The sequence below is a fragment of the Pseudopodoces humilis genome, chromosome 6, assembly GCF_049639895.1.
Source record: "Pseudopodoces humilis isolate 2021_Gansu_Grassland_sample_001 chromosome 6, ASM4963989v1, whole genome shotgun sequence".
Lineage (NCBI taxonomy): Eukaryota > Metazoa > Chordata > Aves > Passeriformes > Paridae > Pseudopodoces > Pseudopodoces humilis.
This window is the reverse complement of record NC_142205.1, coordinates 9,232,743-9,249,421: the sequence shown is the minus strand read 5'-3', so window position 1 is coordinate 9,249,421 and position 16,679 is coordinate 9,232,743. Positions and strand designations below refer to the sequence as shown.

Below are 16,679 nucleotides of genomic sequence, written 5' to 3'. Positions count from 1 at the left end.
TGAAGTATTTTCACAGGTAACTACTATTTACTTCACATACAGTCAGAAATCCATGACTTAATTCATATTAAGTGGTACAGAGCTGGAATGCAGCAGTTCCAGTAACCTCTTAATCATAAGAACAACACCTAAGATAGGAAGGTATATTGGTAAAATTCTCATGTTACTATCCACATTATTATGTTCTTATTATTCAGAACAATTAAATGTCCCTATCATTCCACAAAAATAAAATTACAATTCAAATTAGTATAAAAACTAGCCAAAAATTTGTGAAGAAGGAATCAGAGGAAAGGGCAAAGGCTATATCATTGGATCACTTAGACACATCTTTAAAACAACATTTTTACGCTAGCTAGAAGATATATTGATTTTATTTTCCGGTTGAATACTATTCACATCCTGAATTACTTCATTTGTTACCAATAGACCACACTTTTTATACTACATATACAGAGCACACCACACTTAGGGCCAGCAAGGGAAGCAAGGGCCTGCTCACAAGAAAAGCAGCTGAGGGATGCTTGCTTTTTTGGGTTTGGGTTTTGGTTTTAAAGCAAGACAAAACTTCCTAATTGACTAGTGTAACAGACACAATGACTGCAACAAAGAAAATCAACACAAATTATGATAAATCTATTTAAAAACTGAACAGCTGCACAGGTGCACATCTCCAGTAGCTACTTTTACTGCTCACATGGCACAGCACAAATAATCAGAGGCAAAATCAAAGCTTTTAGGCTGCTACCTGTACATTTTCATCCTGAAGAAACTCTTCAGAATGAAAGTAATTTGGGACTATCATGTATTACCTATATTAACACTTAAGTATTATAGACACTCAGTTTCCTGTTCCTACTCAGTGTGCCAAATGAGACCAATTTAAATGCACCTGACACTATTATAGAAGCCAAGATGAACCAGCTTCCTTGACCCACCATTTTTCAACACAGACATAAAGCGAAGATGAAAATTTTAATGTTCAAACTTTAAAGAGCTACTACAAAATACAATATCCCAAAGATAAACATCCTTTCAAAAGCATGGAATATTTTCTCCTATATCATATTTCACAGATGCTGACTGTATCTATCTTTCTGTAAGACCAGTTGCAGCCAATCCCTGTGATAGACACTGTGGATCCAGGGATGACAAATACTGGCACTTAATACCCTGACAACAACCTGAAGTTATAGTCTTCTGTATTCTGCATGAAGTTCTTAAAGAACTTCTAAGATAAGCTTAACAGCATATACCTAAACCAGGACTTTCAATGCCTGGGTCCACTTCTGTACCACAAACATGACTTTCAGAAGCTCGATTAACAAAAGAGGGAACATACCCACAGTGCCATCCCACACTCCAGGTGCAGACTGGAAATGTTGTGGAGAGAAGACACAAAGCTTCACAACAGCCAAACTTAAAAGTAAACATGAAGAATTGAATTAGTTTCATCAAAGGAAGAGTTAGCAATATGGTATCTTAAGAGTGAGAATTAAATCTATTACTACTGCCATTGTCAAAGTACAAAAGCTACAGATACAAATATAGTCAGAAAATCATAAAAAATAAAGCAAGCATGTAAAACAGGAAGAAGTCAGCTACTGTAGGCAATAAAACTCAAAGGAACTCATATATAAGAAAACTCACCGTAAGTGCTCTTGTAGTGGATATTGTCAGTGCATGGGAAATTGCTGCAATAACCCTTGAAAGGTTGTTTTCCATAGTAACATCTGTTGGACTTTGCAGGATATTGTAACCTCTGTATGTTCTGAAATAAAAACATTTACACCCACTAAAACACGTACTTTAAAACTCCCATCCCAATCAAAAATTATTAATTTTATTACTTAAAAACTTAAGTATTTAAGCTTAAATTACTATTATATATTTCACAGACTGCTTGTAACATGCAAAACCAGAGAATAGTCTAAACACCATTTTATACTATAATATTTTGGGGTTGTATTAGTAACTGCTATTTCATTTATAAATAAAAATATAAATAGTAGATCAACTTTCAATATCTAACTAGATACTTTGAGAAATGACCACCAATTTAAAGTTAGTCTTTGCTGTTGCTCAATCCATGCATGCTCACAAGCTTGGGATTATTGCCGTAGAAAAAGTTTATTTTCTATCCAGAATTACACTGGATCCACAAAGTTCTATTGGGTCCATACTGTAGTATGTATCTTAAGTGACATGATCAAGATCATTTACCAAACGATATATAATTAAAAACTTGTATGACAAACTGATAGAAGCCAACAACCCCCATAAATATATACAACTCATACTGTCTATAAGACAAAAGAAGTACAGCTTGCAGCAAAAATACAACAAGATCACACTATCAAAACTAGAATTTATCTTTAAATTATAAAGGGAGTACATCCTTCTGCAACTACAATCATTAAATAGGATGTGGAGAGTTATAAATCTGGATCAACACACCTGAAGAACTGTAACATACATAAAATTAGCTTGAAAAGCTGCATCCCATTTTATAATTTAATGGACAAGTAGGGGGACTTCAGGATGGAGAGAAGAAACTGTCTCAAAACAAGGACTCTCAGTGTGTGAGCACATCATCAGTAACTCACAGCATACTCTCTGAACATGAGTCAGTTTCTGTGGAGCTTATGCCTACTACAGATGCTCCTACAGACTAGAAAAGGAATTCATAAACACGTGGATTTGCAGTATTCAACTACAATATCAGACATTACAAAGTGAAATATGAGTCTCCATCCCTTTTGAAGCAAAGCCAGACATGTAACACACCTGGTGATAGTGCTCACTGCAAAGTGAGATGGGGGCTGCGTTTCATGCATAAGGAGTTTCAGGTAGACACTGCTTTGGTCTCGTGCTACTGCCACAACTGGGTCAGCCTGTCCTTGATCACAGTTATAAAAAAGCTTTGGAACAAGCCTGAAAGAAAATTAAGTGTCAAAAAGAAAAATCATTATTCAGATATTATTTAACACCCAGTTTAAAGGACATTTAATATACAGTTCAGCAAGCTACATATGCTAATTACACACATCAAATTGTAAATAAAAGCTGTTATCAAAATTCATTAAGCTAAATTCATCTTTATATAACTGCTCTTCATTACAATCAAAGAGCTCAAGTCAGGACAAAGCAACTGCTCCAAACATACAGTAATAGAAATAAAAAGTCTTTCCTGGAGATACATCCCTATACATACTACAACAGATATAACAATAGATTACTTCTCCCTTGCTGTTCCCTGATCTTCCCAGATATTTTCTCCATGAATATCTGTATCAACTGAGAAATAATTTTTACCTGAAAAGAATAATTTTTAACATCTGATTTCTATGCAGCAAAACCTAAACATGAAATCAAATCCAGTCTTCTTTAACAACAACATTTCCAACTCATGTAAAGTGAAAAGCTATTGTACACATGCTTTTGTAATCTCAGTGAGAGTACTTCCAATGCATGTCCATACTGGATGTTTAAAGGGGTTTCTGCAAGCTTGTAGTAGCTTTCCTGAGCAGGTTAAGTCTTTTCCTATCTTAACACACCTCCTGTCACTAAGTCAACATGAAGCTAGAAAAAAAGTTCAACTTGTTACCACTCAGTTAATAAAATAACTCCATTTCAGAATCAATAAATAAAATAATAAAAGCAACAAACTCTACGATGCAACAGTTCATGATTCCTCTGCTGAGCTGCTCTGGCAATACAAACACTTTTGAATGCAGAACTTGAAAAGTTTTGTTGTCCTTTATTTATTACTGGGAATGGACAGCAATTAATAGTGTGAAGAAACTAGGAAAGAAACTCCTCTGATAATAAAATATACCAGGAATTCAGTATTACAGCTCCCAAATTCTTCAAACATGAAATTTAAGTCGTTGAATCCCAGTAAATAAACTACCAACTAATCCTTACCCTTTGGTCCATTTATCTGTACAACAACTATAATTGTAGTAGGTTACAGCAAACACTTCCTTTGCAAACAAAATTTGCTGCTGCACTATGATCAGCAAGCAGAAAAGTTTTAAGATACACTGTGTATGACCATGTGAAAACTACAGTGCTCAGGAATTGGGACAAATCTGTAGAACTGCAACATTTTATGTTGATCAGCCACTGCCAGGATACTGAACAAACTACTTCAGCATGAAGAAAAATATTCTGAAGAAGTTGAAACTGAAAGTGACCCTCAGAATGTAATTTAATGTAATTAGATTGCTAATGGAAAGCAAGGTACAATTGCCTGATGAGTCAGAATGATCATGTTCCTGGTACCATAAAGATGCATTTGTTTCCCATTTCTCTTTTGAACAATTATATATCTATATCTATACCTATATCTATATATTATGTATATTAGAAACACTCAAGTGATTATTTTAGTTATAGGTATACATCAATATGCAAGTATCTTTATAAACTACTTTTTCTTTTCCTATTAATAAAAATGTCACATATACCTCATTAATGAAGCCGCAGCCACGTGTCTCACTCTTGGATCTTCATCTCCAAGCAAACTTATTACAACATTTTCAAGTACTCTCTCCTGAAGCTTTAATAGCTAGAAAATAAATTAGCAAAGTAAATAAAGTTCACTGATCATTTTCATCATTTGACCATATTGTTAAAAGAGTTAACAAGTGAGATTTCATCTGTCATACAAGCCTGCAAGACCATCTCTACCTTAACACTGTCAACCACATTCTCTAAGTCAATTTTTCATAAATTAAAAAAGAACAAGCCACCAGAGAAAACTAAGATATCTGAATCTCCATAGTAGGCATATTCTAGTAAGTTTTAGGACATGAGTCTATTTATACAAAAAAATACAACAGCATTGACAGAATTTAAAAACGAAGTGATGACATTGCACTGGTACCTTAATCCAAAAACACATTTCTGGATTAAATATACTGGATTAAACATACTGATTGAATAATTTACTTACACCAGTATAATGATGAATACCTCTGTGCAAACTCTCAGCCCTTCCTTCCAAGAAGTTGACTAGCCTATAACAAAATAGAATTTAGAGTACATTAGTTAACATTGTGTGTTATTTCTCCTTTCACTGCTCTGAGGGTTCTTTTTGTTTAATTTTTTAAAAACACCACTATAGGGAAAATATAACTAGTAAACAGTTTTTGCAACCTTTAGAAAAGGTAAGCTATTTGCTAACCTACTATCTGGCTAGTGTAACTAAAGAAAAATAGTCCTTCAATTTAAAAAAACATTAGTTAAAGATATTGATTATAATTGTATTTTTCCCCATGCAGAGAATCATCAGACTATTTTGAAAAGACAGTAACACATTCCAAACATCACTATTCACAGTGAGTCCACTATTGTATGACTGTGGAAAACTTGAAAAATTTTCATATAAACATCTTTTGTCTTTCAGCTTGGAAGAACCAATAGAGAATGAGAGAATGCAGGAAAAAGAATAAGTCATATTTATTTCAGTGTTCTCAGAAACTGAGTGACTACAGAGAGCTGACAACAGAGAACAAGTCAGGGACTTTCTCTTCAAAAATACACAGAACTGCACAGAAAAACTGAGATTCCAAATTATGTGGTCCCTCTCTAATCACACATTTACGGAAGACTTGAAACAACAGACCAATGAACTAAAAACTTCAATACAGTATTACTAGGATTGGGCTTGGTTGTGTAGTCAGCGGTAACTTGACAAAGGAATTCATACAGGATTGACTGATCTGAATTAGTTTTATGAAATTCATTAATGCTTCAGAAGAAATTGCACCATTACAGTTACAGTTTCCTATGCTTCTCTGCACTTTCAGCTACTACACCCAGGGAAATATATAAACACTCACCGAAAATCTACCTCTGCAAGTGTTTCCAGAAGTTCTGTCCTTACAAGCCAGTATGAGCTGTTCTTCAGAGCAAGGAGGTCAACGATCAATTGCAAACCTAGTTCACTGTAACTGCTACTGCATAAGCTCATGATGCAATGCTGAGAAGAAAAAACAACTTTCAGTTATATTATAGCAGAGATTCTCCAAAAAGCAGAATGGAAGTCATCAAAAAAACACCTGTTTTCTTTAGAATACTAAAAAAAGTTATTGCATAAGAGCTAGGATAAGCACCAGAGCTAGGTACCTTGCAAAGCCAGAACACCATCTCCATGTGAACTGCTAAAACCTGCTGCTGAAATTAACCTCTGGAGAGGAATGCAGGCTTTACAGATCAGAGGGCAATCCTCCAAAGGAGGGCTCACAGGGCTTAAACACCACCAGCACTGTATTCTCATCTGTTCAAAAACAGTCTCCTAATTTCCACAGGGTACATTTAGATACCTGTTTCTGATTTCCAAAGTTTTGGAAAAAGTCATACCTCCATATTTGAAAGTTCATCTACACACACAATGTGTGATCTTTGGAAAAAGTTACAGAACTACCCACTTCCGTGTCTTACTTAACTACAAAAAATGTACTTTCTTGTTTGAGGATTAACAACCCAAAAGGCTTAGAACATTTCTGCCAAAATGAGTAAAGTTAGGCCACATTATATACTGAGAAAAAGCAACAGCCAAAGTTTACTAGTATTAAGTTGCCTGAACTGAACAATTCTGGTTAAGTCTTCTAAAAAGCCACTATCACAAGTGTAATTGCACGTGAAATCACTACACACAAACATGAAGATTGCTGAACTGAAGGTTAAAAAGACAGCCTCATTTACCTACCTGGATTTCCTTCCCTCAGATGTATCACAAGACCCTCCTCTTTGCACATAGAACCATATTTTCCATACACAAACTATCCACATTTTACTAAAATTTATGCTTTGCCTCACTGGTCTTTCAGCTGCAATTGTCACCTACCCTCAATAAAATAATTCCCCTCAGCCTCCAATTTGTCTGTGTTCTACCGTACTGGAAAATCCATCAAAGAAAGCTCACTCCTTCATCCCTCTGCTTTATCACCAAATACCTTCCACAGATTCTATTCCAGAAGTAAAATTCACATACTCTAAGTTCCACTCACTAATTCAGCTGTCATCTCTATTTTAACAACTGCCTGAGGGATTTTTCACCCAATTTGAATTGCTTGCCTTCCTGACACTTACCGAATTATAAAAATTATTATTTCAGAAAATAATTGCTATTTGACTTGTCATTTCTCACATTAAATTTTTTTCTCCAAATACAGGCTACAGCCAGGTGTTACATGTTCACACTCCCCTGTTTAGCTTAGATATCCTTTTTATCTACTGCACTCATCCTACTGTTGGTTAATGTAACATAAAAACTCATACCAGTACATTTCTCATGAGAAACATCATGAGTAGATTATAATGCTACACAATCTAAACACAGAACTGTTTTTCTGCACCAGTAAAGTTCTTCAGTAAGAAATAATTTTATGCTCCATGTTTAGACATCTGCACATAGCAACATCCCAGTAAAGAATCACAACTCTGTGATCTGTAGTGGTGCAAAGAAATTCCTACTGCTTACCCTCACAGCTGTACAAGCCAGTTTGCATGTAACAGAGGATTCATCTTTCAATGTTTTCTGTAACAGAGGTATGCAGTCTATCAAGGAAAAGAGATTTCCTTTAAAAAAAAAAAATAAAAAAAATTGAGCAATGAAACATTGCAATGTTACATTAAAAAATAAAAATACATCCATAAAATAAATTGTTACCTGTTGAGCTTCTGACATTCATTAGCCATTTTTCCACATCAAAGCGGGATTTAATTAGAATGGAGTTGACAATTGTTCCACAGAGAATGGCAGTAGCTCCTCTAATCTGGGGATCTCCATGGTCAATATAGTTCAGAATGTCCGACACATATTGCTCCTCTAAGAAAGTAAGTTACAACTACTTTATTTTAAAAATACTAGTATTAGACTTTACTGATTCACAAAAATGTTACAATGGAGGTCTCAACTATTGGACAATCAACATCAGCATATCCAGAATATGCCCACCATAGTTCTCCCCTTCTGAGATCCCTTTCTGTGCATGCAATCTACAGATCAATCACACCTTTCATGCCAATGATCACATATATAAAAACACTAGTGATTTATTTCAACTGTACACAAAGTGCTCCAGGGAAATGGAAGAAGCATTTTGGTCAATGTATCAAACCAGCTGCATACTTCAGATCCCTGTGATTCATTTGTAAAAATGAACCTAATGGCTTAGAAACTATCTATAAAGATGGACTAAATTAAATCAGAAGAAAACATCTGTAAAATAAACAAACTCCCTCTACATACCCATTGTTTTAAAACAGCTTCAACTTGTCAGAAGCTCTACAAGCTCATCAACTGAAAGTTAAATCTTACTACAGAAAATATACCTCACCACACACACAGCACATTCATTCCAATTTGTGCAGTATTTGTTCACAAATACTAAACTTGGTTTGGAGTTTTCAGCATAGATGCTGCCTCACTTATTTGAAAACCCACACTACTAAAATGGAATATGTGAACTGCAACATACCATACTCTTCTCCCATTGCCTCCAGAGGTGTTTTATACAGTTTGCTGAAGAAAGACTCAGGGTGAAGTGCAACAGCTGCTCCAACACAACTTACTGCCAGGGCTTTTACACTGACTCTCACATCTCTATCAGGAACTAAAGCTGCAGGGAAGAAACAAAAATTATATAAAAGGAAGGTATTTAGAAGATTCCTGAAATGTTTTAAATTTAATTAATAATGCTATATAAAGTAAAATAGCTTAGCCTGGACAAAAATATGAAGGCAGAGCAAGCAGTTCCAGTATACAGCTGCTTTTCTGCTTTCCTCAAATAAACTGTATTTGAAATATACTTGAAATACTCAAATACAGCCATAACATACTTCCAGCTCACCTCCTTTCAAAACCAATACATTATACAGGTATATGAAAAGGTAAGAGTTTAGAAAAGGGAAAAAGAACAAAAATCTTAAATCAGACATATACCATGACAGGAATGTGTTTTAAATACATCCCCAACCCTGGATGTACTTAAAAAAAAATGCAGATGTAGCTTAGGGACTGCCACAGAAAAACGTCCAGTATTTCCAATAATGTGAGATCAAAATAAGACAAAGTGACCACATTTCCAACTTTGTACACTGAGAGACACAGAGAACCAAGGAAGCTCAAAGACAAACATACCTCCTTTGTCCCCAGTGAGCAGGAAGGAAGCTGACAGCAGCCTCACACAGTGCACCAAAGGAGCAGAGTCTCTGTCAGTATAGTGCCCGATGTCCCCCTTTACCCTGGAGGGCTATTGAAGGCAAATCACAATGTTTATACAGAGAAAAATTAATCTTCAATCGAAATAAAATATTAGCACAAGGTTTAGAAATACTGCACATCCTCAAATGTATACAGGTTTAATACAAAATGAATATATAATATTCATATGTAGTTTAATATATATTCCCAAAAAAAGCCTCAAAATGTAAGGCTTTGGAGAAGTTTATATCCAGTACAAAAACTGGTTCAATTTTATTACAGGAACATTATATTGTAGACTTTTCTCAACTACAAGCATTTGAAGATGCTGATTGCATCTGAAGAGCATGCTAAACCACTTGTTGCCATCAAACTTTGGAAACTTTGTATGAAAAGCATATTATTTCTAAGTTGTTTCCAAAGAAGACACAGTTTTCTATAGTCTGACATTTAGAATTCCCCAATAGTCCAAGCTCAACTAATTCTGCCTGCCAAAAATGAAACTTCTGTCACAGCTCAGAACAAGGTCCAAAGATGAAGTCAAAAAAATGTAAGAGGAAATCAGTAACTTCTAGTTAGAACAGCAGGAGGCTCAAAGACTAACCTCTGAGGAGCTCATGAAGTTACCTACACAGGTAGCAATCAGCACAAAGATATTTCAAGTAAAAAAGTATCAGTGTAGCCTACAAATCCACAAAAAAAAAAGGGTTTGTGCTCTCAGCAGCATGTTCTGGTATGGCTTTACTGGTGATTGCATTTAAGATATCAATATTTAGGTATTCACCTTATGCTAAATAAAATTCAGGCTGTAACTCAGATTCCCTATGCAACCTGAGTTATGTTGACCTATAAGGAGGTACATCACATATACAGGCTTCCCACATTTACCACTAATTTACTTCATTGTAATGGTGAGTTTTAATTTTTTTTTAAACATCGTTGTTTTGAACTTTAAAACAGACCGCTGTGACTACTTCTCACCTTGCTCTCATGATCACCAGCATCTGCTGAATCTTCTTTGGATGTAAATCGATCCACACTGCTATCAGAAGGCTGCCTACTATGGCTCATGGTTTTCAGCAGGTGAGACTGCTGAAGAGCTTCAGAAAAAAGCAATTCATGAAATACCATTTCAGATGCAAACTAAAAGCACTTTAATTAAATTTAATTATACAAACATGAAAAATAAATTAGCAGTGATCAAAACAAGTGATTGATCACAAGTGTTGAAATATATTCCTTATTTTACATATCCATCTAGTTGTTTGTTTTTCATATCCGTTACATGAGTCTTCACTCCCTTGGAAGTGCAGAAGCACCTGAACATTTGTCTTAATGGAGTCACCAGTCTGGGCCACCCCTATATTTATCAACATACCAAGAGAAGAATTTCTGAAGGAGTCTGATGAATCATCTTGGAGAATATTTCCAGCTTCATCTTCCTCATCTTGTAGTTGCCCGATTTGCATTCCAGAATACTGCCCTTCAGCACCCTCCAAAACCTACACAGTGCAAGGACAGGACTTAAAATAACTTATCTTTACACAGACTATTAAATTTGAAACATGCAGTGTTAGTAATCTAGAAATAGTCTGAAAGCAAATAAGAGCCTGATAAATATTAGTGTCCAGCTGGCATGTAAACCCCAAAGCACTTCCCCTCCCGCCTGCAGCTCTGGGGCAATTGGAGGCCACAGTTCCATCTGAGAGTCTCCAGCTGAGCCATGAACTTGATTACCAACAGGAACAAAGTAAAACACTCAGTCCATTGCTGCCCTGCAGCTTCCCTTGCTCCCTTATCACAAATGTCTCTCAGCAGTTACAGATCACAACCAACACCTTTACTGCCACAAAATGACCCTGGCCCTTGCAGTTAAACTCCCCCATAACCTTACTTGTCCTGGATATGTGAAATCAAACTAAGAACAAACTGTAGGACAAGAAAGGACAAATAAGTTTAAAGCATTTTCATTTCTTCATTAAAAAACAGAGACTACAAAGATGGACTCATCTGGAAGAGAGTTTGACCTTTGGAACCAAGGCAATATATAGGTAGTAGGTATGTGGACAAATAACCATAAAAATTAATCATAACAATCAATGGCAGTAAAGTAAAAAAAAAACCAACTTCACTAATTTTATCAGAAAACAGGACACTTCTTCAGTTACTTCCTATCTTTATAAGCACCTGGAAATTGTTCATTAAGAAGCTTGTGTGTAAGTAACTTGGACAACCACTTAGTCTGTCAATTATGAAAACATAATTTTACATGCAATTACAGCTTGTAAACAGTATGCCAACTGACACACGGAACAGCGGAACAGTCTGACAAGAATTTGCATAAACCCATTGTACCAATAAACACACCTTGTCAATAAATGCCTGCTCACTTTGGCCTCTGCACTGCCATCATGTAATCCAGAGAGCAATTATTATCACTCCTTTGGTTCTTGAATCCTCACACTTGCAGAAGTATTTGCTTATGATGATTATAAATTTACTATTTTTTGTAACGCTAAGAGACTATTACTTTTCCAAGTTACTATCAGAAAACTAGAGTAAAAAGTTTGATAATGTTTGAAAAAGTCTAAAGAAATTCTAAGTTTTCCCCTTTTTGAATTTTCTGCTCTGGTTCCCAGTAATTGTATTTTTGCTGTTTTAACTACAACCTCACAATACACTTGCCCAAGAGAGAAAAATGTCTTAAAACAGATATATTTTATGCACATTTCAAGTGTTCATTAGATATGTAACTGCTACATTTGTAAATCATGCAATATTTGCCCATTATAGGAGAAATCCTTAAGATGGAATAAAAAGGAAAAAAAAAAAGATGAGTTGTGCTCCCAAGTGTAAAAGCACAAGCAGAAGGCAGTGTGAAGCATTGTGCTCCAAAAATATTCCTTTATCATTCCAAATAAACTGTTCACCCTTTAACACTTCCAATAACCTCCTGCACCAAAATAATTATTAATTTATCTACACAAAATTAAGGATATACTACTAAGAAGATGTATTTATGTCAAGACTTTGATATTGCCATTCTTTCAGTGAGCAAAATCTGTAATGCCTTCACATGCCCCACCAAGAGAACACACCGATTATAGCTTTGTAGCTTTTCATTACCGCTGAAGCGAAAGTGTTAAAAGGAGGTCAAGCTCTCCAATAGAGGTGTGAGCTGCTGACCTTTCCACTGTTACTGGCTGAGGATTGAAAAGTAGAAGTCGAGTAAGGAGACGAATCCAAGTCTGGGCCCTCCATGGAAGAGCTCTGAGATATGTCGGGCCCCTCAGTAGAAGGAGATCCCCCCTCTGCCCGCTGCACACTTACAATTTCAGAACTGTCCGAAGGGGTTACAGCAGAGTCTGGACCTTCTGTAGTAGTCTGAGAGCTATCACTAATTGGTGAGGAAGCCTGTGTGCCATCATTCAAATCCATAGTGGCATCTGACTGGACAGCACTGATCTGGCTGGAGCTTCGACTGAGCACTTCATCATCTTCCCCTTCAGTAGCTGTACTTGTCAGGTCACAGCCTGCCAGGTCCACAGAGTCTGACTGCAGCGTATGCTGGGAACGGGGCTGCTCTGTGATGATGTCGTGTCCCGTGGGATCTGCAGCTGAGCTCCCCCCCGACCCAGCTGTTGACACACCTGATGAAGAAGCCAGTTCACTGGTTATCTCGCCCTTCACAGAAGCTGCAAAACACAGGCATTTATGAGTCAGTCCAATGCTTGAATTTGTGTTTCACTCTTGAAATGAACACAGAGGCTAAAACCACATATTAAACTAGGCTAAAAAAAGTGCGTAATGAAACACTTAAACTATAGGTAGGAAAATAGGTATCTTATAAAGATGCCACTCCATCTTTACCAGTAACTCCCATTAAAAAAAGAATGCTGCCAACTTCATTAAGTTTTACACTCAGCAGTATTTATGGTTTCAGTTGTGTTTACCATGTCTTTTGCATGCCCATACACTTTCTCACCACTGCAACACATCACTTACACTGTTTTGCATACAGCAATAACAGAATGTTCTTGCTGACTACACTGCTAAAGAGAAAGGCAGGTACCTGCAAACGATGCAGCGCTGACATCAGATCGGGTTTCAGAATCATCATCCAAGCCTTCCTCTTCACCAAGAAGTACTTTACCTGAGAAGTGATATAAGAAAAACCTTTAGTTTTCAAAAAGTACAGTCAGCTTGAAATGAACAGCTGAAGGCAGATGTGAAATCTATCTTTTAAAAAGTTTATCCAAATAATTTTTCAAAGCTATGACAGATAACGGATGAAAGGAAGCAGGGAATGAATAAAGTGCACATCTAGTCCCTCACTAATTTATCAGGAAAGAAACAGGCAGCAGTGTCAAGGAAACAGAGTTAAGTAATTTCATTTACCAGTGCAACCATTCAGGAAACTACCTACAACTTATTACTTCTAGTTTATTGTTGTGGACTACATTTAGGATCCCACTGATTTCATCAAGTATGTGCTATTCCTCAGGACTGGATACCTAGCATCTGGATGTCTGCCCTCAATTCTGAAGGGCATTAGCGCACCACAAGTGATAGAATAAATAACCTCTTCCTCAAGGCTACAAGAACTGTCAAAAGCTACTTGGAACTCCAAAGATAACAGAACGGAAAAAGCCCAGGGGGAAGAGCAGTGCAGAATAGAAGCACAAGACAACACAGGTGGGACAGGGTGATGAACCATGGACAACCATTGAAAACTAAGGATTACTAAGGCAAAAAACCTTCAGAGATGCTTTTTACCATAAGAAACTTGAGAACCAGCAGTTCCCAACAACAGGTTCTAACATAACCCAACCACCACAGAGTTTGCTTACTCACAGAGCATTATCTACTTAAATTACAGGCAGTGGAAAGAGAAAGATACCTGCAGATGCACACTGCCTGGAAGGGAACCAAGGACACAACTGCACTGAAAACTTCGTCCATGGGACAGCACATGGAGTGCAGAGGGAGCTGCTAAGCCCATCCTTCTTGATGTTACAAGCCCCTTGCTGAGAGAGGGATTCACAGTAACTGCTGTGAGAAGGATCATTTTGCTTAGACCACCAAGCTGCACTGGTAGTCTAAGACTGATAATGCAAGAAACTAATGTTTGGATAACTCTGGGTGATACCTTTGCACCTTATTCAAGTTAACTGAGAGTAAAAAAAGCATTAAAACACTTTTGTATTAATTTCTTTTTCTCACAGTAGAATTATACTCCTCTGAAAATATGCTCAAACCTGTAAGTAAGGCAGAAAAGTAAACATGACATTTCTATATACCATCTATGTAAAATGACAGTAACTGAGAACTATTCCTATGAATGAATGAGTAAAATCCTGCTAGGAGTTCCTAACAAAAAGCACAAAATGTAATATATTCTTCTCTATTCTTTTTCACATTTACATCCATTTCACTGAAACAAACCAGGATGTTCTTCTGCTCTCCATGGCTGACCACCTCTAAAAGTGAAAGAACACTGAAAAACAGTCATTAGGCACATTAGGTTTTGTATGCTTATATGTATTAAATGAATATATAACACACGCAGCAGGATACTTTTCCTTTATTTAATATGGAAAAAAAAACATTTAAGTTGCTTTCAAAACATAGGCTTTGATTTCAAAAGGAATTTTCAGCCTCTCTTGCTAATAATCTTCTGAGGTTGAAACATAAACCAATATAGGCCAGCTGCTCAGAACTGAAGTTGGTCTAATGCAGCAAGATTGGAAAGATGTGAAACAGAGATTTCTGTAGATCAGCCTCACTTTACACCCCTACACACAAAGAAGCATTACAGCTTGAGAACACACATCCATTGCCCACTACTCTACATGACTGCAAAATGACTTCAAGGGAGGAAGTGGGAATAGGTTTGGATTTTCTCTCCTTTCTACAATGGAAAGCAGCAGGAAATGAACAATTCACAATCTGAAAATAAGCCAAGCAAAAATTGTGAAGGGATTTCTTCAAATTGTTTTTGCCATTGTTTAGACCATAAAATCTCAAATAATAATCTTGAGAAAAGATGAAAGCTGATGACTCATACATGTTTTCTCACCAAGTGAAAGATTAGTGTTTTAACAAGTACTTTAAATGAATTTACACTATTATTAATACTTCAAAGTTACACTAAAGACTACCAACAAGACAAAGAACGTAAATGATAATTTACCATTTTTTATTTACATGTGATAGGCATTGTGATAGATATCGCGATTTGTTGCATTTTGTCTCACCTTTGGATGCTGCAGCAATATCTACTTTCAGACACACATTTTTTCAATCTGTCCTTTCTAAACTAGAAACAATAACTGCATCCATCAGCACTATTTCATTCAGCTTTAACCACTAGTTCACATTTTGATATACTCTTAAAGTATACAGATAAGGTTTAGGCATTATGACATTCCTTGCACATAAAACTGAAGGACATATCTGGGAAAAGTATAAGCTGTAATGGTCCTTCAAGTTCATATAATCTCATTTTGTTTAAACTACTTTTCCTTGAAGTTTTTATCTTCAGCACTGCACACCCCTTGCTTACTAATGCTTGCAGTGATTGCACTACATTCACACAGTTTCAATGCAGCATCAACATTTTGTTCACCTATTGCAGGTGATGAAAATGTTACACAGGTGTACCTAGACTGATTCTGTCATAGTGACATGACTGGTTTCAATCACATGTAAACATACAACTAAATATTAAGTACTTTCATGCACAACCTCAGAAAAGAATACTTCAGAGCAAACTGTATTCTTTAAAATCCTGCTAAATGAATTACCTATTGAAAAAAGAAATTAAAATGTACACAGCAAGACAAAAATGTGTAGAATTAATCATCAAGAACAGAAAAAGAAATAACAAAGCACCATATTGAAGCGTGCAAACATACACATGCATTAGTGAATTACAGAGAAAAAAACAGGCCTAACAAAACCAGGAAAGTTAACTATTTTGCAACTTACATTAATGGTTAAGTACTACCATGAAAAAGAAGAATGTCCTGTTCAGAGAGATTATTTTTCCATGTGCTCTTAAACATTTAAAACTGCATCAATAACCATTAGCATAACTTTGCCAGTGAACTACAGCAAAAATAAAGTCATATTGCTTTAAAGTATTTTAGAATATCTTGATTGCAATATCAGAAATTGCATCAGAATTCTTTCATTATTTATAATGATTAAACTCAGCTGATAACACAGGCAATTGTGAATGAAGACCCAAATTCAGCAAGACAATGAAGTGGGAAGGGGGAAAAAAACAACCCCAAAAAAATCAGGAAGGAATGCAATTAAAGATTTGTTTTCAAAAATAATCACCTTTATGCTTTCTTGCAAGAACAGGGCTGCATGAAGACCCCCCTCCAGCTGCAAATCACAGAAAGTAACACATCAGGGCAAAGAAAGAGCTAATGAAATCATGAAGGAATTCTAA

At 36.1% G+C, this 16,679-nt stretch overlaps 1 protein-coding gene across 3 annotated transcripts in view; it reads right to left on the bottom strand.

Moving 5' to 3' along the window:
• HTT (huntingtin) overlaps positions 1-16,679 on the bottom strand; it is a 79,839-nt gene that overhangs the window by 47,064 nt on the left and 16,096 nt on the right. Inside the window, exons 10-24 of one of the 3 annotated variants that reach the window (XM_088057012.1) lie at positions 16,565-16,612; positions 13,290-13,370; positions 12,404-12,912; positions 10,596-10,719; positions 10,199-10,317; positions 9,155-9,266; positions 8,493-8,633; positions 7,682-7,840; positions 7,493-7,590; positions 5,850-5,989; positions 4,961-5,024; positions 4,473-4,573; positions 2,788-2,934; positions 1,651-1,771; positions 1,343-1,419 (exon numbers count right to left, since the gene is read on the bottom strand). In XM_088057012.1, coding sequence (XP_087913138.1) covers positions 1,343-1,419; positions 1,651-1,771; positions 2,788-2,934; positions 4,473-4,573; positions 4,961-5,024; positions 5,850-5,989; positions 7,493-7,590; positions 7,682-7,840; positions 8,493-8,633; positions 9,155-9,266; positions 10,199-10,317; positions 10,596-10,719; positions 12,404-12,912; positions 13,290-13,370; positions 16,565-16,612 — 2,041 coding nt within the window. The remainder of the gene's footprint in view (positions 1-1,342; positions 1,420-1,650; positions 1,772-2,787; positions 2,935-4,472; positions 4,574-4,960; positions 5,025-5,849; positions 5,990-7,492; positions 7,591-7,681; positions 7,841-8,492; positions 8,634-9,154; positions 9,267-10,198; positions 10,318-10,595; positions 10,720-12,403; positions 12,913-13,289; positions 13,371-16,564; positions 16,613-16,679) is intronic. The other 2 variants (XM_005517876.3, XM_088057013.1) reach the window with 2 other exon arrangements.